The 22525-nt window shown below is 60.4% G+C and overlaps 1 protein-coding gene across 2 annotated transcripts in view; it reads left to right on the top strand.

Moving 5' to 3' along the window:
• The first annotated feature begins 19538 nt into the window (after positions 1-19538).
• Positions 19539-22525, top strand: part of LOC122383279 (protein prickle-like) — a 73425-nt gene continuing 70438 nt past the window's right edge. Inside the window, exon 1 of one of the 2 annotated variants that reach the window (XM_043369554.1) lies at positions 19539-19657. In XM_043369554.1, the coding sequence (XP_043225489.1) occupies positions 19560-19657 (98 nt within the window). In that variant the 5' untranslated portion in view covers positions 19539-19559. Of the gene's footprint in view, positions 19658-21126; positions 21401-22525 lie in introns of those variants that run through there. The other variant, XM_043369556.1, reaches the window with a different exon arrangement.

The following is a 22525-nucleotide window of genomic DNA, read 5'->3' as shown; positions in this document are numbered from 1 at the left end:
CCGCGGTGACCTATGGCCCGCTCGCCCACCGGCCGGACCAGTTCCCAGGTCAGGGCCGATGCGACCGCTGCCAGGCCACGCACCGAAGTGACCTAACATTACCAGGCCATGTCGCTCAGACCCCTCCGTGTCGCCCGCCGTACTGACCTCTCATTCCCAGGTCCGTCGCCGATCCGGCCCCTGCCAGGTCTACCGAACTGACCTAACAATCCCAGGTCAGTTTTCGAGCCCGTTTATGGCAAGCCACGCGCCGCTGAAGTAACATTTCTCTGTAACCGGCCTCACCGAACCGGCCTCAGCCCGAACTGGCCTCCGCCAGGCGTCGTACCGAACTGACCTAACATTCCCAGGTCCGTCGCCGAACCCAAGTCAGTCACCGAACCGTTCCGGCCGAGCCGGCCTCGCCGAACCGGCCTCTGTCCGCACCGGCCTCTGCCAGGCCTCGCGCCGAGCTGACCTAATATTCCCAGGTCAGTCGCTGAACCGGCCTCGCCAACCGGCCTCTGTCCGCACCGGCCTCGCCGAACCGGCCTCTGTCCGCATCGGCCTCACCGGACCGGCCTCACCGAACCGGCCTCTGTCCGCACCGGCGCCGTCACTCCGCCGCGCCGGCGACTGTCGCAGCTAACGCAGGCAAACACCCCCGGGCCGGTCCGAGTGCCCGTCACCCCGGGCCGGTCCACAGCGCCCGTCCAAACAAGTCGGCGGGCACCCCCGCCGACGCCCCAGAAACCGCCCCGCGCGTGTCAACACCGGCGCCGCGCGGACGGGAGACCGCTGCCCCGCAACCCCCCCCCCCCCCCCCCCAGGCCGGCCGCCACGTGGACGGGAGAGATAGAGAGAGAGAGAGAGAGAGAGAGAGAGAGAGAGAGAGAGAGAGAGAGAGAGAGAGAGAGAGAGAGAGAGAGAGAGAGAAAGAGAGAGAGAGAGAGAGAGAGAGGGAGAGAGAGGGAGAGAGGCGATAACGTCTCGCGGAGCGTGAAAACAAGACGGTTCAGTTCGGCACGAACTCCGACCCGGCCAGAGGCGTGAGCACGACCACGCCGGTCCCGCCGCGTGCACGGCCAACAGCACGGACCCGGGCGACAGTTCCGCACTGACTCCTGCAATACGACCCAAGTCGGTGATTGCATAGCCCCCCCCCCGGCCAGCGCCACCGCGCGCGCGCCACGCAATCCGACCCAAGTCGACGATTGCATAGCCTCCATCCAGCGCCACCGCGCGCGCGCCTTGCAAATCGACCCAAGTCGACGATTGCCTGCCTCCGCCCAGCGCCGCCGCGCGCGCGCCTTGCGATCCGACCCGAGTCGACGATTGCGTGCCTCCGCCAGCGCCACCCCGCGCGCCACCTTGCCACTCGGCCCCGTCCGCCGCTGACCTTGTTCCGCACTGACTCCTGCAAACCGACCCAAGTCGGCGATTGCATAGCCCCCCCCCCCGCCAGCGCCACCGCGCGCGCGCCATGCAATCCGACCCAAGTCGACGATTGCATAGCCTCCATCCGGCGCCGCCGCGCGCGCGCCTGCAATCCGACCCAAGTCGACAATTGCATCCGCCTTGCCATGCATATCGACCCAAGTCGACAGTTGCATGGCGCGCCAGCAATTCGACCCAAGTCGACAATTGCATAGCCTCCATCCAGCGCCGCCGCGCGCGCGCCTGCAACTCGACCCAAGTCGACAATTGCATCCGCCGCTTACCTTGCCATGCAATTCGACCCAAGTCGACAATTGCATAGCCTCCATCCAGCGCCGCCGCGCGCGCTCCTGCAATTCGACCCAAGTCGACAATTGCATCCGCCACTTACCTTGCCATGCAATTCGACCCAAGTCGACAATTGCATCCGCCACTTACCTTGCCATGCAATTCGACCCAAGTCGACAATTGCATAGCGCGCCAGCAATTCGACCCAAGTCGACAATTGCATGCCTCCATCCAGCGCCGCCGCGCGCGCTCCTGCAATTCGACCCAAGTCGACAATTGCATCCGCCACTTACCTTGCCATGCAATTCGACCCAAGTCGACAATTGCATGGCGCGCCAGCAATTCGACCCAAGTCGACAATTGCATAGCCTCCATCCAGCGCCGCCGCGCGCGCGCGCCTGCAACTCGACCCAAGTCGACAATTGCATAGCCTCCGTCCAGCGCCGCCGCGCGCGCTCCTGCAATTCGACCCAAGTCGACAATTGCATCCGCCACTTACCTTGCCATGCAATTCGACCCAAGTCGACAATTGCATGGCGCGCCAGCAATTCGACCCTAGTCGACAATTGCAAAGCCTCCATCCAGCGCCGCCGCGCGCGCGCCTGCAACTCGACCCAAGGCGACAATTGCGTCCGCCGCTTACCTGCCATGCAATTCGACCCAAGTCGACAATTGCATAGCCTCCATCCAGCGCCGCCGCGCGCGCGCCCGCAATCCGACCCAAGCCGACAATTGCATGCCTCCCCAGCGCCACCGCGCGCGCCACCTGCGACTCGGCCCCAGCCGCCAGACCCCTGCAATCCGACCCAAGTCGGCGATGCATAGCCCCCCCCCGCCAGCGCCACCGCGCGAGCGCCATGCAATCCGACCCAAGTCGACGATTGCATAGCCTCCATCCAGCGCCGCTGCGCGCGCGCCTGCAAATCCGACCCACGTCGACAATTGTATGCCTCCGCCAGCGCCACCGCGCGCGCCACCTCGCAACTCGGCCCCGGCCGCCACTTGCCTTGCCCCCCCCCCCGGCGCCCGCCGCCCCCCCCCCCGGCGCCCGCGGCCTCCCTACCGCCGCGTACCCCCCTGCCCGCACCCGTGTTGCTTCCCCGCCCCGCAGCCTATCGCTGCGCCCACCTGCCACCGGTCATCCTGCTGTCCGCCACCTATCTCCATTGTCGTTGTCCTGTTGTTCGATCCACTAGGCCAAGTATCCGCCGTGCACACCGTGCAACACTCAACCGGCGTCTCCTAAGCCAGAGCACTGCTCTCCGCACTTCCATCACAAATATGGAGTAGGTCCCTGTGTCGCGCCGTCACTCCTCTCCTCTCGCGGTCGCGGCCGCTCCCCGACTGAGCTCCCCATGTTATTGCCCGCCCGTCGTGTTTGCGCGCGTCCGTCCCCCGGCTCAGTGCCGGCTGGTCGCGGCTGGAGCCCTCAACGGGTCTTATCGGCGGCGGCCGATAAGACGGTCATTCACCGGTCCAGCAGTGGTCTGTTCTGGGGTCTGATGACCGTCTGAGTTAACGGTCAACGGTGTGGTATGCTGGAAGTCAGCTATGCTCTGATGTTAGCCGGCTGAACCTGGCGGTGAATTATGCAAACTGTTTTGAAAGGTAATTAGTTGACCAATTTATAGAGCAAACATGGTCGGACGTCTCTCGGACGACGTGAGCTGGCCGCAGCCCGGTGCTCCGCCGGCGGGCAGCGTCTCCTCGGTACCTCCTGCGGCAGACAGGCCGCCATTGATTAATAAAGGTCGTCTGGTGGCGAAAGGCGCCGGTTTCATTACGGCGTGCCTCGACCTCCGAGTGGCGTGTCTCGAGAGGCTCCTCTGATCGATGGCGGACCGCCGCCGACCGCCGCTCACCCACTGCCGAATAGTCGGCCGGTGCAGTGGGGGCAGAATCGGGGAGATGGTGCCGTGATTCTATTTTGAAGGCAGTATGGTCATTGATCAGTTAAAACTTAAAGATGCGGAATGCGCATGTTCTTTCCATTTGTTGTATGCTTCTTTGTTTGCAGTTCCGTGTCTTTATGGTGACTTTCGAATAGAAGTGCTAGGTATCTATGCCTTCAACTTGGCTGGGACGCTGTTAAGGGACTTTGAAGGAAAACGTGCCTTTGTATAGCTCAATCACTTGGTGATAACAATTAGCTGTGGCCAGAACAAGCACTTGTAGTGTACCTATAAACAAATTACAAAATGGAGCACAAATATTTTACTTTTATCTAAGTTTCCAGTTTTTAGTTTAGTGTGCTCCTTTTCACTGCCAACCTAGCGAAGGTCGCTTTTATCATTAGACCCATTTTATCGCTTCTGGCGTCTGTGATTAATTTTAACGTCTCGGAACGTTTCAGTCGGATCTGGTAATTACAGCGAGATCCCAATTCCTGTGATTGCGTCTCCTATCAAAATCCAATGTTACTGTGCTGATTTCTCATTAAATTGCTGCTTGAGATGCTGAACATAATTATCCGGGGAAGCTATGTCCGAACCTCCCGCCGCGCTGCCCATTTGGACCAACCCCTCCCGCCGCCCCTCCCCTGACCCTCCCCGACCCGCGCCCGGAAACGCTACCGCGAACAAAGGTACGGCTATCTCGCCTGATCCGGCGCACTCGCGAAGGCCATGAGAAAAGTCCCCCCACTTTTACCAGGCTCACAGCTAATGTGAGTGCAATTACGGCAGATCGAGCTCAAGGCTGTGTCATGCGATCAGGAGGACCGTGGCGCAACCTATCCCTCCGGGGGACTGGCCACCGCGCGCTGTGCGTATCGCCCGTGACTCGTGAGCTGCGTGTGGCCCGTGATCCGTGAGTGCGGACTGCGTGTGGCCCGTGACGGGTGAGACTGGGCCGCTCTCACGGGGAGACAGCTTCATTGCGCGGCGGCCGGGCTGCGTGCCGGGGCTGCCGGGGGACGGACTGACGGGCTGGGTGCCGCGCTGGGCCGGTTTTTGTCCGCCGGTCGACTCCCAGTGATGACGCTGTGTTCGTGCCGGCCGCGGTCCGGCCGGGTTACCGGCCCGGTCGCCGCGCGCCAGTCATGCAATGGACCACAATTGCAGCCACAATGGGCGGCGATAGTCGGAGGGAGGGCGACAGCGAGTGTTCTTACTTCTCAGAGGGGAGGCCGGCTGCAGAAGCTCTTACGTGGCTCAATCAAGACACAAAGGCACTCTTCAGTTCCTTTAGAAACTGAATAAGAGTCTACGTTTTTTGCATGCTGAACCCTCGAGAAAGCTCGCCACGGATAAAAATATGGAAAAATGATTTTTACTCTGTCGTTGAGTGTCGGGTGCCGCCTGTTCTCTGCAACGGTGGAAGACAGCTCAGACGGCTGAAACCAGCAGTTGGAATTTCCATCTTCACGACTTCACTGGGCCCGCAAACCCGGACTCTACACTGTCCTAATCGGACATCTATATGCAAATATCGCGGTACAAGCGCAGCGGAACTGCTGAGGAAGATTTTGACGCGGGTATGTTTTGGTGCCTCCTGCAGAGCTGAATCGCTTTGAAAGAGTGAAATACGATGATTCAGATTGCCGTCTTTAAATTATTCTTCCACGGCTTGAGATACGTTACACGTGTTTCTGCCTGGGCTATTCGTTCTAGGTAATGTTTGTTGCCCGGATGTTAGTATGAATGATGCTGATATTGCCTGTGTCATGTCACTAGCGCCAGCGGTGTAGTATAAAACATGTTTTTGGTGTGAACAACATTCTGGTCTGAAGTCAAACATGAACCGTGGACGGTTGACCGGCAAAACCGGTCTCAGGACAAGGCCAGCTTCGTGCAACCACTGCACAAACAGGGCCTGTTATCATCGATTAGCCTACACAAACCGTGTGAGTCTGGCTGCCATTCACCCGGCCCGGAACGAGGCGCTGCCAGATCTCCACCATTGAGTCTCTGTATACCTACAATCAATGTCGCTCGGTCTGCTAACTCGCCGAGCATGCAAGCGCCACGTACGCAGCTGCTTAACGGATTGTCAGACCACCGCCAGGCGTCACGTTTCGATATGCCGCAGACCCACCGCGATTAGACCTTGACCAGTGAATGTCATTGCATAGAACGCACATCCCTGATCCCCCCCCCCCCCACACACACACTCTGATACAGGAGATCGCTGTCCGGTAACCTGTTCGCCGCACCGCGGTGACACGGAGCTGCGCCGCGTCTTTGCGCGTCGGCGCCCGTCCGGTCCGGTGTGACGGGCGAGATTGGCGAGATGGGTCGCCGATACACGCGCACCGGACGGGCACAGCGCTACCGGGCTGCCGACACGGGACCGCCCTGTGTATGCGGGCTCCACACACCGCGCCGGGCGGAAGGTGGGTGGACGGATAGACGGACGGGAGAGTAGATGGATAACTAGATGAGCGGGCGAATAGGCTGACAGTCGTCCGACGGGCGTTGATGAGGTGGCTAAGGCTGCCGAATGATAACCAATAAATTGATTACTCTTACTGCGGCTGGGTTTTATGAAAACCATAACCTGCTGGTGCCTGAATCCTTACATAGGTGTGTCTAAATATAATCCGAGGCGAACACATAGGTGTGTCTAAATATAATCCGAGGCGAACCCTTCGTACCTTTTCTCTGAATGACTTGTCGATTGGTACTTCACTTAAATTTTAACCAGATATGCGTCACATCTATCAGCATATTTGGTCGCAGGATTGATGGAGTCCTGTCCACTGACGGGCGTATTACACTATAGCTGGTTGACGCAGGCCGTCTGTCCGGTTTGTAAACACCCACTGCTGGCCGGCCAACAGGTGCCGATGGACCCGGTACACGGCCGACGGAGGCCGACGGTGGCCGGTGTCCGAGGACTGATCGGATTACCGTCACTGCGGCCTGCCGAGGTGATTTGTCAGGTGCAGCGGCCGCGTCCGGTGAGGCACGGCTCACGACTGACTCCCGGAGGAGGCGGCGCCGGGCGCGCGATGACGCTCAGCCTGCGTTATAGGCCTGCAGATCATACCCTCCCTTCTGCTGAACGGGGTGTCGAGGTGGAGACACCAGTGTGATAAAATATTGGTGGTGAATTTACGGCTGTCGACACCAGTGTAGTGGTGAGATCCCTCCCCGTTGAGCTTCTCTCGGGGCTGTTTTCGTCTTCTGCTGTAGCATTGTACGACGGCATATCTCGTCTTTTGCTGCCGTCGCCTAGCGCCTCCGGTCTCTCGTCATGCGTCGATCGCCGATCGTTTCCCGTCGATCGTTTCCACTCGAGTGCTAAAGCTACTTCGTCCCTCCGGCGCGGTGCCATCCTCGCTGTTCCCTCTATCTCCCCTCCTCCTTTCCCTCTATCATCCTCTCCCTCCTCCTCCCCCGCTGTCTCAGCTGGACGCCGGAAGCCGATCGCTGGACCGCAGCCCCGCCAGAGTGAAAAAGTCTGGGAAAGTTCTCAGGACGGTGACCGTGACGCGTCACGAACATCCACCGTCCTGTGATTATCACGGCTGTGATGACGGCCGCCGCGACTGCCGAAATAACGAGTGAGTCGCCCTGCGCCCCGGTTATGATTGCCCCTCGCCGACGGCGGGCAGGGCTGCAGGTGCGCTCCCACAGTACAGGGTGATGCAGCGGCTTTGCAAAGGTCGTCAGGGAACAAGCGCCCAGCGCCGCTGCCTCGGCTGTGAGCAGTGCTTCATGTATGCTCGAGTTTGGGCTCTTGTGTCGATTCCCATTAGCAAGGTAGCAGTTACCTACCCAGCCGTGTCCAATGGCTGGTCTAAATTGAAATTTAACCGTATCCGGTCCGCGGGTTTGAACGGTAATCGGTTTTCCTCATTACCTAACCGTCGCCCTCCTCACTTCCAACCATTGGGCCGTTCTTCCCTGGTAGACTCCGGCCGCCTCCACCTTCACCCTGGCTCCAGTGCCGGCGGCGAGTCCCGTCCCTCCCGCCACCGTGCGGTCATTCCGCCGGAACCGATCCGATCCTCTCGGTCATTGTGTGGAGTCGGGAGCCGGTGAGATGATCACTTTCACCTGCCGGCCGGCCTCCTGGGTCCTCACCTCCCGGCCGGCCTCCTGGGTCCGCCTGCTGCCGCCGCCGCCGCCACCCGAGCTGCATTGTCAGTCGCCCTGTCTGTGGTCACTGCACTGGCCCGGCTATCGGCTCAGGATAACGACCGTGGCGGCCGAAAGTTCGCGTGTCTTCTGTGATCGGGTTCTGTGGGTCTGGAGGGTGCATCTGGCCGAGATGGGCACTAGAGATGGCCGTAAATTGGACCAGATATGAAGCAGACAACTCGGCTGTTTCTCGGCGATTTAGGGAGCCTCGCCAAAACTGGAGTCCCGGCTGGCTCATGAAGTCGAGTGGCGATATGTCTGGTGGCCAAATGCTCCGGGGTATTTCCTGGTGCTGTCCACGCCATAAAATAGCTATTGTTCGTGTGGGTATCGGTAGGTGGTAATGTGGTATGCGGATAGTGTTGCGAGTTCACAGAAATTAGTTCATCACGTAACCATGGACATGCGGTAATAGTTTATCTATGTCGAGTTGCCAAAGAAATGTTTTTTTTATGAAGCTAGTTCTCCATCCAATAGCGAGTGTTTGCTATTCATTTTGTTGCGCCAAGCATTTGAAGTTCGAAAACGTAGCTAATTTTTCAGTAACAACAAAAAATCATTGAGAACGCTGTCCTTTCCTTTATGGAGAGCATACCGTATGATAATGGCGGCACCGTCGAATGCTGCATGCCGTCCACATTCAGCCAAGGCCCGGTCGCAGTGTCGAGTAGCCACTAGCCATTGTCATTATGTTATTCCATGGGACCGTTCTCACCATCGGTCAACTATCTGCCGTGAGCGAACATTACCTGGGAGACTTCACCAAGGCTGATGTCTCCACTTTCACAAAATACAACACCATGGGCTCGGGCTCATGCACATAGGTATTACTCATCACTCCAGGTAAAGTGACCTATGCGCCAGGTTTAGCTGGTAAGATGCAAGATAAAGTTATAATGCTGGAATTTAGTTGAGTGCATTTCCCGTCACGGAAAAAAGGCATCCAAATACTCGTATGAACGGCATATGCCTCTCATGCATTGCTTCTACGAAACATCTAGCGGTTTGCTGAGTTATAACCCGTTTTGCTTTTTTACTCCGGCCTTCAGAAGCAGATTGAGGATTTGTGTGCAGAAGAAGGGCTTTATGTATATTTAATATTCCTTTGTAGCTGAACCATCAGCGCATTGGCATCATTCCGAAAAATACCAATAAGGTAGGCGACATGTCACATGAAACCATTTTCCCAGCAAGAATTCATATCAAACTTGTCCCGAATGCCGAAACAGAATTTTAAATGTTTAGACTGATGCTCCTGCCATACATTCACGTATCCTAGCTAGGTGGCATCCAGCTGAATACATAGCTGCAGCCTCGAATCGGAATATTTTAGCGATGTCTCCCCTCTCGACACTGCTGCATGGAAAACGCGGCGCTGAGCGGACTGCTGGGTTCCCCTCTGGGCCGCCATCCGCTGCACATTAGGAATTCTGAGCAATCGCGCTGATTTATCTCATCAATTTAGCGCGTCATAAAGCCGATTTTTATTCGGAGCGCGGCCTAACGCCGGCTGAATGCCGCGCGGCAATGCCGGCCGAGATTAGCAGATATGTGGAGCTATGACTCAGTCTGACCCGGGCCGCGGGGCGCCGGCTGGTCACAGCGAGGGGCGCGAGGGCGTCATCCCGGGAGGGGTGTCTTCCCACTTCAGGGATGACGTCATCGTAGGCCAATGCCACTGCGGAGAGGGTGACCCGGTTCTGCAGCTCTTCGTGTCCCCATATCGGCAGTTTGCCAGCGTATCATCCAACTCACCAGTTCCGTGCTCGGCTGTAGCTGGCTGATGCGTCAACTTTGCAACTTTCCAACCCGAAACTATGCTAAAGATCTCAGCAGACTGTCAGCATGAACAATTCGGGTTCTTACTTAAATCGACCGAATTTTATGACAGTATTGTGGGAAAAAGTTTTGAATGATGGATGCTTCCTCCCCCACAATGATGGACGTGCAACTGCTCTCAGCTCTCGACATTCAGACTCCGGAATAAAGCACCACTCCGCCCTATGAATCATAGATGAGATATCAACTCCCGGCAAATATGGCAGCTCGAGGGGACCGGAATGGGTGGGGGAGGTGGCCATTCCGCTGCAATTCCGGGACTCAGTGAGCCGTGCGGTGCTGCGGGCCGGGATGGCCCGGGCGCTGACCGATCGCCGAACCGTTGAGCCGAGTTCTGAACTGGGCTGAAGTAGGGGATCCCAGCGTCGCGAGGAGTGACCGAAACGCCCCAGGGTTTGATGTGCTCGTCTGTCAAGTGGCACTGCACTGTCGTATGCCGGGCTCTCCTGAGCTTATGTAGTTACTGCCTAGCGCTTGGAGAATACCATTGAGAATAAACTGTCAGATATAGGTCTGTGGTCTTAGACTTAGGTCTGTAGGTTCTGTGGAAATGCAGCGATGGAGCTGGATGTACTCGTTTTTAGCACCTGGCAGTTCTTACATTAAACCTAGAAATATAAACTTCTATCGTTGTGTCTAATATTTTGTTTTTTCCAGATTTATATCACAATGTTGAATATTTTTGCTCCGTTTATCTACCAACAGCTGCACAGACCGCCAATCCGTCTTTTACGTGTTGTAAAATATCGGCAAATCGCTGAGTTGTTGAAAGGTGGCCGTGGAAAACATTCATCAATCACTGTCCAGCGAATCCCGCGATGGAGCTGATGAGACCCACGACCGCTGACCAGTTGCGGTTCCCTACTCTGAGAACAGGGACGCTGGCTCTGCGGGCGGTATCAGACGGGTGGAGTGTAGCGCGAAGCCGCGCCATGCTTGTACCTATATGTGGGGCTGCGTCGTGCGCTGTCACTCCTCTGAGCACCGCCGGTGCGATGTTGTCAGCATTCCCAGCGCGACGTTCACCCGTCTCCTCAACACTCTGTGTCGATTTATCGCGTGTGAACGAGCACTTTCTCTGCGGAAAGCGCCGCGCCGCGTACGCCTCCCGTGTGACCCGCGCCTAGCGCCAGTTGTCGTGTGACCCTCGCCTTGCGTGAGATGCGCCAGCCGTGTGACCCGTGCTTTTTCTCTGTTTTCAGGTGAGTCTGCGTCTGTGGAGCTGCGACGGCTGCCTGGGGACGACCAAAGGTGAAACGTCGACCAAAACACGCCAGATGATGGCGGGAAATTTAATTCATGACATGACAATCATGGTGTATGTATCGCTACATCTCGCACTAATGCATGCTAATATTGCATGTATACGGCGAAGACGTGACAAACACGACAAACAGGACAGGATGTGTCAACGGAAATCCCTTCCTTCCACTCGCACCTGCGGCCTGTGAAAGCACCCGATGAATGAATAACGGATCTGGTTCAAGGGTGTAGTTTGTTATACATATGCAGGCCGCAAGGAACATACGGTACTTTTCTGGCTATGTTTTGCAGTAAAGATATATTACGAAACAGAAACGGTGCCATTATTTGCACAGCTGTTGCTAAGCACATACATAACTCACGAAACATCGCAATGGATTCGTGCAATGCCTTGCTCTGAAGTGGTTCTTAGATAAAAGTTGCTCTAACTTTGCGGCGAGCCCGGACACAGAGTCGATCGAGGTTGACGAGTAGTCTGCCCAGCAGTATTTCTTAACCACCACCATTCAGTGTCCGCCTTCATTCAGTCCGCTCCGGAGGTGTATCGGTCGCATGTAGCTGCCGACCCACTCCATGTCGATCCCTCAAAGTCCGGCTGGCAGAGCGGCGAGCTGTCTATGTGTGCCGTCCGCTCTGTCCCTGGTCCGGACTCTGCGGCTTTCCTCTGCGACTTTGTCCCTTCCGCTCAGCGCCTGGTCCGGCTGGTCGCGGTCGGATGCTGCCTGCCTCTCCGCCCTGCATGTGCCGTACTGTCTGCTCCTGGTCCGGCCGGGCGCGGCGATCTGCCTCTCCGCGCCGTGTCCCATCCAGTCTGCTCCCAGTCCGGCTGGGCGCGGTCGGATGCTGCGCGCCGTGTCCCATCCAGTCTGCCGTCGGACCGACCGGCTGCGGGGGTCTGCCTCTCTGGGCCGTGTCCTATCCTGTCTGCTCCCGGTACGTCCGGGCGCGGTCGGATGCTGCCTGCCTCTCCGCCCTGCATGTGCCGTACTGTCTGTCCCGGTACCGCCGGGCGCCGTGTCCCATCCTGTCCGCTCCCAGTCCGGCTGGGCGCGGTCGGATGCTGCGCGCCGTGTCCCATCCAGTCTGCTCCCGGACCGCCGGGCGCGGTCGGATGCTGCGCCCAGTGCCGTGTCCCATCCTGTCTGCTCCCGGTGCGAACGGGCGTGATCGGATGCTGCCTCTCTGCGCCGTCCTATCCTGTCTGTCCCGCGCGGCCGGGCGCGGTCGGATGCTGTCTGCCTCTCTGCGCCGTCCTATCCTGTCTGCTCCCGGTCCGCCGGGCGCGGTCGGATGCTGCGCCGTGTCCCGTCGGCGGCGACACGGGCTCTAAGTGAATTGACCGGGCGACACGTCGGCGGCCGGCGCCACCCGCCGACGATCGGTGCCGTCGGTACCGACAGGGCGGCGCCGACGGTCGCCGGGCGCGGCGGCGGGCTCAGTAGCCGCCGGGCGGCCGCCGCCGGCGGAAGGGCGGTGGCTGGCCCCCCGACGACCCCGCCCGTCTGCTCTGTGGTATATCGGCGCCAATGCTCCCGGTCCCGGACGGCTGTCCCGGCAGTGCCGCGCGGTCGATTGAAAACCAGGTCATTCGCGCCATCCGTCGCGGAGTTCGCTCCATATCGGTGCATTCATTCGTAGCGATAAGCATGTATGTGAAAATATTGCTGCCATAACCGACAATTATTGCTGCCTAACCGACATAAGTGGCGGTCCTGTCGCCTATCTCCAGCCGCGGCTGCAGCCGGGATGGTAATGCCGCCGGCTCCACAGAACGAATGTCAATTGTCATGATGGCGCCAGTAATCATAATTAATGCCGACCCGGGCGCGGTGCGATATTTCTCCTGTCGGCCCGGCGTCGCTAATGCTTCATACGTGCCGTCCAGGCCAGGAGAGAGCCGGCAACAATCGGCTCCGAGATGGCATCGTATCTAGCGGAGCACGAGACCGTGCCGAGAGTCACTGCAATCAGCCGCGGCCGGTGGTACTGGGAGATTGTGGAGCCAACTTCTCAGTGTCCTCTGAGCACGGCTGGGAAAACGAAGAGAGAAAGTTCAGAGCAAAGATCGCTATATCACCACTGGGGCTGGGCTTATTGCAAACTAACTACATGCGTCCATTGCCTAGCTCGTTAGCGCGGGTCATTGCGCCGGAGATGTTAGCCATTGCGTGCTACGGACCCCGTCTGGTTCGGAGCCTGCGTGTCGGAGAGTCCGGCCAAAATTGACTCTGTTCAGCGTCTCGCTGACGCTGATTTGTGACCACATGATCGGGCTTCCGAGTTGCATCACCCGTTCCACTGACTTCTGAAAAGCCATTCAGACGCCGTGTCACTTGGCGGCGCGCTGAGCCGAAATCACCGCGCACTCAGCGCAGTCTCCTGGCGCCTCGTGCCCCATATGTCTTATGATCTCTCATGTCGGAGGTATCTGGGAAATCGAGCTGTCCAAAGTGGCCTGTTTGAAGCCTCTCGTGCTGTGTCGGGTTACGTTATCTCCGGCAGCTCCACCCCTCCGATCTCTCAGCGTCCCACCATGCCGTGTCGGAGGCCAAATTCAGCACCAGGTCCGGCCAGATGAGCTCCCTTCCTCCCCGTTTGGGCCGTGGCGCCCCACGCACTAGCGTCGTTCCAGGTAAATATTGACGCTTCGACTGTGCGCCGCCACTGCCGGCTGCTGCCGTCGCCGCCCCCGTGTGCACCCCGCCCCGCCCCCGCCCCCGCCGCTGCCGTCGTCTTCCCGCCCCCGTCCAAACAGGGCGTTTCGTTTACACGTCGGCGTCGTTTTTGCCGTCAGCGTCTTGGGGTGATCTCGCGACGCACCTGTCCGTGTCTGGACCGAGACGGGCTCCTGTTTCGGCGTCCGCCCAGCCGTGAAATGTGGAGCCCTGATTGGACAGAGTCGGTAGTGGGAGAACTAATGGAACAGATATGAAGTAATGTGAGGGCTAGATTGGAGTCATTAGCTTGGCATTGTCGCGTTTTTGTATGATGGTGTTGCGTCGTAGCTTGGGAGAACTGTTGCGATGGTGGGTCAGGCTCCACTGCTCAGCCTGTTGTCCTCAGCTCTGCTGGGCTGGATGGGCAGTCGGGTGGCTGGCAGTTGGGCGGAGGGGAGGGGCGTGGCCAACGGTATCTGTAAGGGTGTGGCCGTGTGGGTGGTGTGAAGACAGGCGCCCGTCGTTCGGAGGTAGTTAGCCCGTCTGGATGGAGCGCTGCAGTCTCCGGACTGGGCGGGACTGAGGAAGAGGCCGGTGTAGGAGCCGGGGACAGTCGCCCCAGTAGCGGCACGGGACCCATGTATTGAACCAGACTGGGAGCAGCGCCGGCCCGACCTTGGCCTTGCGCGGAGCCCCGGCGACAGAGATGGTCGGCGGAGTTCGAGCTAACGGCCGACCTCAGCGGGCACTCTGCCTGACGAGCTGTCACCCTGACGGCCCGTCCACTGCCGAGCTGTCACCCTGACGGCCCGTCTGACATTCTGACGGCCCGTTGTCCTCACATTGACCTCCTGCCGCTGACGTCAGGGTCGGTGGAGAGGTCGGGGATGCCTGGACCGCGGCGGGGCGGGGCGGGGCGGGCCGGTCGGACCGCGGCAGGGCGGGGGCGGGCCGGTCTGGCACCCGGCACCGGTCCGCCCCGCCGGCACAGCTGTGTGACGGCTCTGTCGACGGGCCGGTGGGCCGTTATACACTGACAGGCCGCGGCAGCTGCCGAAAACACAGACCAGCCACCGAGACCGACGTAATCCAGTTACGGGAATTTCACGGAGTGAAAAGCTGTCGTTCCTCGTCCTGTTCGCGACTGTTTGGTGTCCTCTCCTCTCCACTCAACAAAGACTGCGCTAACCAAGGCTAACTCAGTATGCAATGAACATTAGAACACACCTTACGAACCCTAGACAGGATGTAAAACGCGCCAGGTGAACCATAAAGAATGTTGCATCTTACAAGTCGTCATGAATTCTGTCTAAGCGATATGAGTTCATCGCATTTTTGCTTTTATGACTGCGGTTTATACGGTGCATACTCGGTCTGGTATGAATATGATTTCTTGGGTCGCAATTTAAATTCGTTCGGAGTGGAATTACGTCACATGGCCAAGCCATTTGTATGATGGAAAACCAGTCACACTGGACATACATAGCAGGGTCCTTACGTCAGCGGGCGCGCTCCACTCCGTTTTCAGTGGCGGTGCAGACCGTGTGATCATCGCTCTTCAAATCGCTCTCGACCTGACCGGCTGAGGGAGCGTCGTCCCGGGCTGTTCGGCGACATTCTGCCGGTCTCATTAACATTCCCCGCTCCCGGTGCTACCGGCGCGGCGCCGTGACCGGCTCCCGGGGACCTGCCCCGACCGTGACACGTCAGAATATGGTCACGGCGCGCTGCCTGCACTGAATGAGAGCTGCTCACTTAACATTGAACACACGGCGACCGGTATCGGCTCACCGCCGGTAGCTGAATCGAGGCAGGTGAGAACGGGCTGCTATAATTAGCTCGGCTGACGGTGAGCCGCGGAGTGGTCAGACAGGTATCAGAAGCAGGGAAGCCCGTGGCGATTCCGCCTGTCCGAACTCTGGGCAGGTTCGCAGACAGCCGCCGCGGAGTCTTTCTGTGGAAAACCGTTACAGAAGTTTGCCACACAAGTCGGCCCATCTGACGGTCCGACTCCGTGAGATCAGCCAGCGGGGACTCGCTGGGCGTCCAGCTCCTCAGCGGGAGAGCGGCAGATCAGAGAGCAGTCCAGCTCGCAGACCGCCGGCCACTGGCCGCCCCCCGCGCTCGCTGTCCCATCAATCGCGGCCCAGTTACCGCCGGCAGCTGCCGCCGCCGCCGCGCCAGTTGCGCCGCCGGCGGCGATTGCGGCGCTGGTCCGTCGCCGGCGGCGGCCGCAGGACTGTCGGACACGTCGGCCGTTCCCAGCGCGGCCCGCCGTCCGGTGCTGGGCGCCATGTGGTGGTCAGCGTCCCCGCTGGGAGCCGCCCGAATGGTCAGTTCACAGCACTGCAGTCGGCGACCGAACTGGGAGGTGTGAACTGCGGCGCTGCGGGACTGCCCACTGCCCAGAGTGTGGAGGTGCGCCGGAGCTGTGCAGTGTCTTCGGTCGGGCTGTGGCTGTGGCGTGAGTCGGTTCACTTTTGGTGGGGAACTCAGGTGTGGACCCGAGTTGAGCTCACGCCTGATTCCGATTTTAGCAGCCGAGAGAGCATGGTGAGACGTGCCGTGAGCTTTCCGAGGGCGAGACGCGTGCGCTGGCCATGCACGAGCAGACTGCCTTAGCGTGCCACCGACGCGCACAGCTGGCAAAGGTGTGTCCGAGTGCCAGTGGTGCGGTCAAGGTGCCCTCGTGTGACGACCTGGTCCGACGCTCGGTGACCCGGCCAGCCCGGTGGAATCCGGCGCGCTACGCTCGGATTTCGTGCCGGGTCCTTATTAGTTGTCGGGGTGAATTCTAGTGGTCCACCCGGCATATCGTGGTGGTATCGGCCGGCGCGCGGGCGGGGCGCCGCGCTGGGCTCCCCGGCCGCTCCGTCGGGCCGGTGACGGGGCGGCGTCGCTCCCTGGACAGCGGCGGCCCCGGTCTTCGTGTGTGGTCCCGGACGTCGCTCCGTCACGGACCAGAAACCCGTCCTGCCACCACCGGCGAGCCTGCTGTGCCGGATGGCTGGTTTCAAAGCGATCTTAGTTTGTTGCTGAACATATCGAAAAGCCAAGTCCTCCTGAGTTTTCGTTTCTCGGATCTACTTTTCGTCGCTCTCCTGTTCTCGGTCGCCATCACGCGACCTCTTCTCTGTCCCTGGGAGGTGATCCCTCTTCATAGTCGGCCGGGGGCGATTGGCCAACATAATTGGAGCGGCGCCGCCGGGGTCCTGTGACGCGACCCGGCTCGAACCGTGGCGACCTGCGCGGCGGTCGGCGCCACTAATGTATGCCCGCGATGATGGCGCCGAGTTCGACCGCCGGAGAGCGACAATGCCCGCCGCGACGGGGGGCGGCTCTCGAGCGGCGAGTCGCGACGCGCGGCGACGCATCCGCCGCAGCGCGCCACTCCACGCCGCGTGGTTTGCGTCACTTCGCGCCGCATCCCGCCGCGACTCGACACACCCAGCCACGGCACATTTGTGGCCCGGAGTCGGCCTGAGTCGGTCAGAGAGGCTGGTTGGTGAGCGCTGCAGCTGGAGCTGGTGACGGTGTTGGTGCGCCGGTTCTGGTGATATGTTGGTCAGAGGTCAGTGGTGCGGTGACCAGTGACTGCACTGTGTGGTGACCAGTGACGGGGTCCGGTGAAATGTGTGATGGCGTTGACCGGTGGTGCTGACCGTGTGTGTGTGAGGGTCAGTGATCCTACGAGGGTGTCAGTGAGGTCGGCGTGTGTGCTCACAGCGCGTGGCAGCAGTGATTTATCGTGGCAGTGGTATCATACCCCGCAAAACCTGAAAAATCGGTATCGGTGATTGGTGCAAACCGCTCTACCAAAAGAAGAGCAGCTCTGTAAGATCCAATTTGGCAGGTCGCGCAATGTGAGTCCAGAGTCAGACGTCGACGGTGCGGGGTCTCCAGGGAGTCGCCGAGGAACTTCCATCATCGGCACAGCGGCCCGCAGCGCCGTGCTGTGTCCTCAGGCCGTCAAAACACCGGACGGCGGACCGTCACGGTCTGAACGGTTCGAGACAGTGCGCCCCACCCGAGCCGCGCTATCGCGCCGACACCGAATTGTACTTGGTCACGGCCGGACGCCTCTGTCGCCGCCGAGTCCGCAGAGTCGGGCCGTGACTCGACTCGGAGTCGACGGTGCGCGACCGGCGGTCCTTTCCGGAGCGATCCCGGCTCCTTGTGCGGCGCCACCGAACCCTGATGTGCCTGTCCAGAGGCCCTCAGGTGCCGTGATGGATCGACGGAATCAATTAGAGTCGTCAATGCATTCCGACAGTAGCTTGCGCTAAAACGGTGTGAGTCTCTCGTCAGACGTAAATTTGTCACCGGTCAGGACAAATCGCCGCTATAAATCGTTTCGTAAAGAGCATCGCGCCACGTGCTGAAATGCCGGTATGCTGTTGGCGTGAAAACGCGATTGCAATTGATCCGGCCCCTCATTTTGCATGCATTGCGGAGAGCCGTATCCCGGCCGTTGCTGGGCCTCCTTATTTAGATACAATCCCCCAGCGACAGCGAGGTGCCGGCTCGTAATTCAGATAGAGTCCTCGTGCCGGCGTGCCGTCGGGAGACGCCGGCTGATGAACGGCGCTGGCTGCATCGACACCGGCGCCACCGGCGGCCCGGCGGCTGAGGACGGGTTGACTGCCCTCCGCGGCGGCCCGCACCTTCGCCCGTCCCGGCGGTGGCGGTCTGGTCACAGCTCCCGGGGAGGTCTGCCGCCGGCGGCCCGCACCTCTGCCCGTCCCGGCGCCGGCGGCGGTCTGGTCACAGCTCCCGGGGAGGTCTGCCGCCGGCGGCCCGCACCTCTGCAAGTCCCGGCGGCGGCGGTCTGGTCACAGCTCCCGGGGAGGTCTGCCGCCGGCGGCCCGCACCTCTGCAAGTCCCGGCGGCGGCGGTCTGGTCACAGCTCCCGGGGAGGTCTGCCGCCGGCCGCAGCGACGCCGTGATGATCGCACGCCGCTGCCGACTGACAAATGGTCCCCGCGGTGACAAACGGTTTTCCGCCGATCGCCCGCCGCTGGGCGCGCAGACACGGACCCAATCTCCGCTCAGTACCGACCCCGCCGCCGCCCCCGCGCCGCACAGTCGGACCGGCACGATCTGACCTCGGCGTCCAGACGTCGCCAAAGTGGCGCACCGAGGCGGGTGGCGCGCGGACTCGTTAGGCGACGCGCACGATTTCAGCGCGTCACATAAATGACGCGGCGCGCACGCGAACTGCGCCGGTCAGTCTCGGAGCTTCTGATGGCGACGTCTGGCGTTTCCAGCGGTGGGTTCGGTCGCTGACGCGACTCTGACGTGACGGCGGACGTCAGCGGAGGTCACCAGGCGCCGTGATGATAGACGGAGTGGCGGCAGTTTGGCCTCGACCGCCGTCTTTGGCACGGGCTGCCGTCGGGGCGGGGGCGGGGGCTGGGGAGGGGGCGGCGGATGGCCCGGGCGGCGGGCGGCACGGGGCAGACTCGAGTTGGCCCACCGACCAGACGGCAGCTGACGAAACGGCGCGTGCCGTTGCAGTCGTGTGTCACCGCCGCGTCACGTGTCACGGTGTGACGCGGCGGCGTGATCGGCACGAGGTCAGCCCGTTCGGGCGTGACGGGGTCACCCGGCGCCGTCACACGGCAGCCGGAAGACCTACCGACGGTCACCTGGCCGACGGTCACCTGCCGCCGACGGTCACCTGCCGCCGGTGGTCGCCGGTCGCGGTAACTCCAACCCAATTACGCCACTGATTGATGCCGACACGCGCCACCGACTGATACCGGCCTTCGTTTTAGCGAGGTGACTTGCGGTTCGGCGCAGACGACCGCCATGGAGTCTGAGCGACGCCCAGCGCCATGACCGGGGAATCGCGAACCAAGGCTGAATGATTGGCAATCGACGGAGCGGTGATGTGACTCGAACCGACTGGTGTGCGTACCGAGAGCGGGGTACGACCGTACCCAGTGTGAGATTCGGTGACGGATGTGGTGTTAGTACGTACCGCCGCGGGCGGAGGACTGGCCGAAGAATGGTGCAGCTGACGCGCAGCTGCAGCCTGGGCGCTGTGCAGCCCCTCATGGGCACCAGGTCGATCCAGTGCCGCAAGAGGACGCGCTCCCTCCAAAGGTAAGCTCTCCGCGGTATGCGACTTCCAACCTGACTCGGACACTCGTTCTTCTCTTAGCCTTCCATGCTCTCTTCTCAGTACCTTTGTTACAGCTTTACCGGTTCCTGCTGGTCCACTGCCCTGACTCACTGCCATTTGTGCTCCCCATGGCCGTCTATAGTTTTTCCCCTCACGGTCTCAGTTACAGCTCACGCTCCCCTCCGGTCCAGCGCCCTTCAATCGCACCTGACTGATGACCGGACTGGTGGCCGGAAATGACGGGCCAGAGAGGCGAGGACCGCCGGCCGGCCGGCCGGTCTCCGCCCTTTATCCTGATCAGTCGAGGGATTGGGCGGGTCTCGTCCAGGACAGCACGTCACTGAGCCCGTGTCAGCGCGGCGACACCGGACTGACGCGACCGTGGGCGCGGCCGGCGGCCTTTTTAGGCGCGGACACTGGCACACAGCCGGCGAACTGGCGGCGAGAAAAGTGGAGACGGCGGTGCCGTACCCAGAACATGTAAGGCGAGCAGCTGTAAATGAAGTCAGCCGGCGCGCCTATCTGAGATGAATCTGTAGCACGCGCCTAATCTCGAGCGGACCGTATGTGAGGCGTGCCTCGAACGTTGACGATGCCGTTTCGCTCGCGCTGTGTGTTGAGTAATCCTGGACAGCCATTGTTGGGGCACGTGCATGCCCGCTGTCTACTCCATTGTCCCCATTATGGCTGTCCGGCCGAACTGACCGCGCCTTTGAAGACACCGAGCCGGAAAATCGTCCTGTGCTCGCTTCTCGGAGGCGTTCCGGGCCGGCCGCGCGGTCCCGTGTCTCTCCCTCCTGCGCTGGCCGCCGCTCGGCGTCCACAGTCCGCCGGCCGACGGCTTAAAACCGGTCTGTCCATTCGTCGGACAGACATGCCTCTCACATAAATTCCTCGGGCTGACTGGGCTCGAGTTGAACGCCGGCGCCGGTCGACCGAGGCCGCCGCTCCGGCGCCGCCGCCGCTCCCCACGGCCACGCCGGTACGTCGGACGAAACGGAACGGAAATATTGGGCACGAACTTAATTCCATCCCGAGAATAAATGTTTATCAAGTGACACAACTGATATGTTTCCATATAAATGGATTGTTGCTTCTAGATCAAGCTTTTGCAATTGAATTGGCTTTTTGACTAAAAAAAAAATCGTCACAATTTTGAAATATTTATGATCATCCATCAAAACTGAGTCACTCGTTTCACCACACCATGAAATGGTGACTCCGACAGCATTCCATTAGCCCGCTCGGTCTCTGACCGGGCGCCTTCCCATGTCAGATTGCACCGGGCCACGCCGTAAGCAAACAGAAGCGTCCCGGAATAAATAGCTCGCTGGTCCCCTCCCCATGGGTAGTGGGTCTGGCCGACCCCGACCGGGCGCGGTCGTCCTGCCAGCGGCCGCCCCCGGCCTGCCAAGGTGGTCGGTAGCAGTGCCAGTCGGCCCGACGGCGTCCGCCGGTCACAGTCAGAGCAGTGACAGAGGTGGTGGCTCGGAAAGGGGTGTGAAGCCACGGGGAGTGATCGGCTGGTCATTAGCTGTGTGATCCGGTGTGAGCCGCGGGCTGTCTCCCTGGACACTGCGATGGTGTAGCGGGGTACAGTGACACGGTGGTAACAGGGGAGCGTGAATGGCCTCTCTGGTCCGGTACCGGCGGCGTGGCCGCTCCGTCAGCGGCAGCCGACGCACGCTGACGCCCTCCAGCAGCTTCGTCTACGAGGAGTTCAGGTGGGTGGGAGCCGACTGAGCTCTCCCCGTGTTGGATGGGAGCCGACCGAGCTCTCCCCGCTACGGGTCAGTCGTGACTGCCCGGAGGCCTCCTGTCCCTCTGCTCTCTCCTCCCTTCCCTCTGCTCTCTCCTCCCTTCCCTCTGCCTCCTCCCACTCCTCACCCTGCCTGGCTCTGTCAGCCGCGGCCAGCCGAGTGTGCGTGTCGGATCGATCTCGGTGTCCGGCGGTCCTCCCCGGTCCTGTCGGAAGCTGAGTCAGCCGCCGTCAGCTCCGCTGTCTCTGCGAGCCGCTTCTCCAGACTTCCGTCAGCTTTCCGTGCGCGGGGCTAGGATGGAGGCCGTTTGCTCTGCTATCTCTGATAACCGAAACTCCAGCCGTCCTACGACATTGTGCAGTTGCAGCGCAGAGCAAGGACCGTGCCTGGAGCATGTGCTCATCGCCTTTGGACTCGCTCCAGAGAAAAGACACGGCCGGTCGACTAGCACGATGACCGAGCCGAATCTGACTGAAATCGTGACTGTTTCCCCGCCCGATTAGGCGCAGCCTTGAACTCTACGAACGGTGGGTGGAGGGAAGGAGTCGGGGACGGTGGTCCCTCCGATGGACGAGTGGGACGCTACCTCCACGATCTATAAGTGATACCTGGGCAGTCCGGCGGAACCGTGACAGTACCGGTGTCTCTTGACGAGTGCCGCTGCACTGGCGCCGGTAAATCTGACTTCCCGCGACGCCAGAGTCCCAGACGCTGTTCTTGGCCAAGTGTCTCCCTCCAGGCACCGTCCCTCACTGGAGTCTGATGTTGTTTTTGTAACCTTTTGCCAAGCTCTTCATTCGAGCGTGGATGACATATGACGTCTCCGAATTCTTTCTCTGACTGAAAGCGTGCAGCGTTCGCTTGGATCATTGGGCAGTGGTGGCTAGTGAACACGCTCCCATGTCAACTGCCTGGCCTCTGAAACGGCTTGTCTCGGCGGGCTTGACTTTGGGGCTGTGCTCTTGGCTACCTAGCAACCTCCTCCGTCTCGATGAGTTTCTCTCACCTCTCTGTCTCTCTCTCTCTCTCTCTCTCTCTCTCTCTCTCTCTCTCTCTCTCTCTCTCTCTCTCTCTCTCTCTCTCTCTCTC

Source organism: Amphibalanus amphitrite, unplaced genomic scaffold, assembly GCF_019059575.1.
Source record: "Amphibalanus amphitrite isolate SeventyFive unplaced genomic scaffold, NRLGWU_Aamphi_draft 000159F_arrow, whole genome shotgun sequence".
Classification (NCBI taxonomy): domain Eukaryota; kingdom Metazoa; phylum Arthropoda; class Thecostraca; order Balanomorpha; family Balanidae; genus Amphibalanus; species Amphibalanus amphitrite.
Note: the sequence above shows the minus strand (reverse complement) of the source record. Positions and strands in the feature narration are given on the sequence as shown.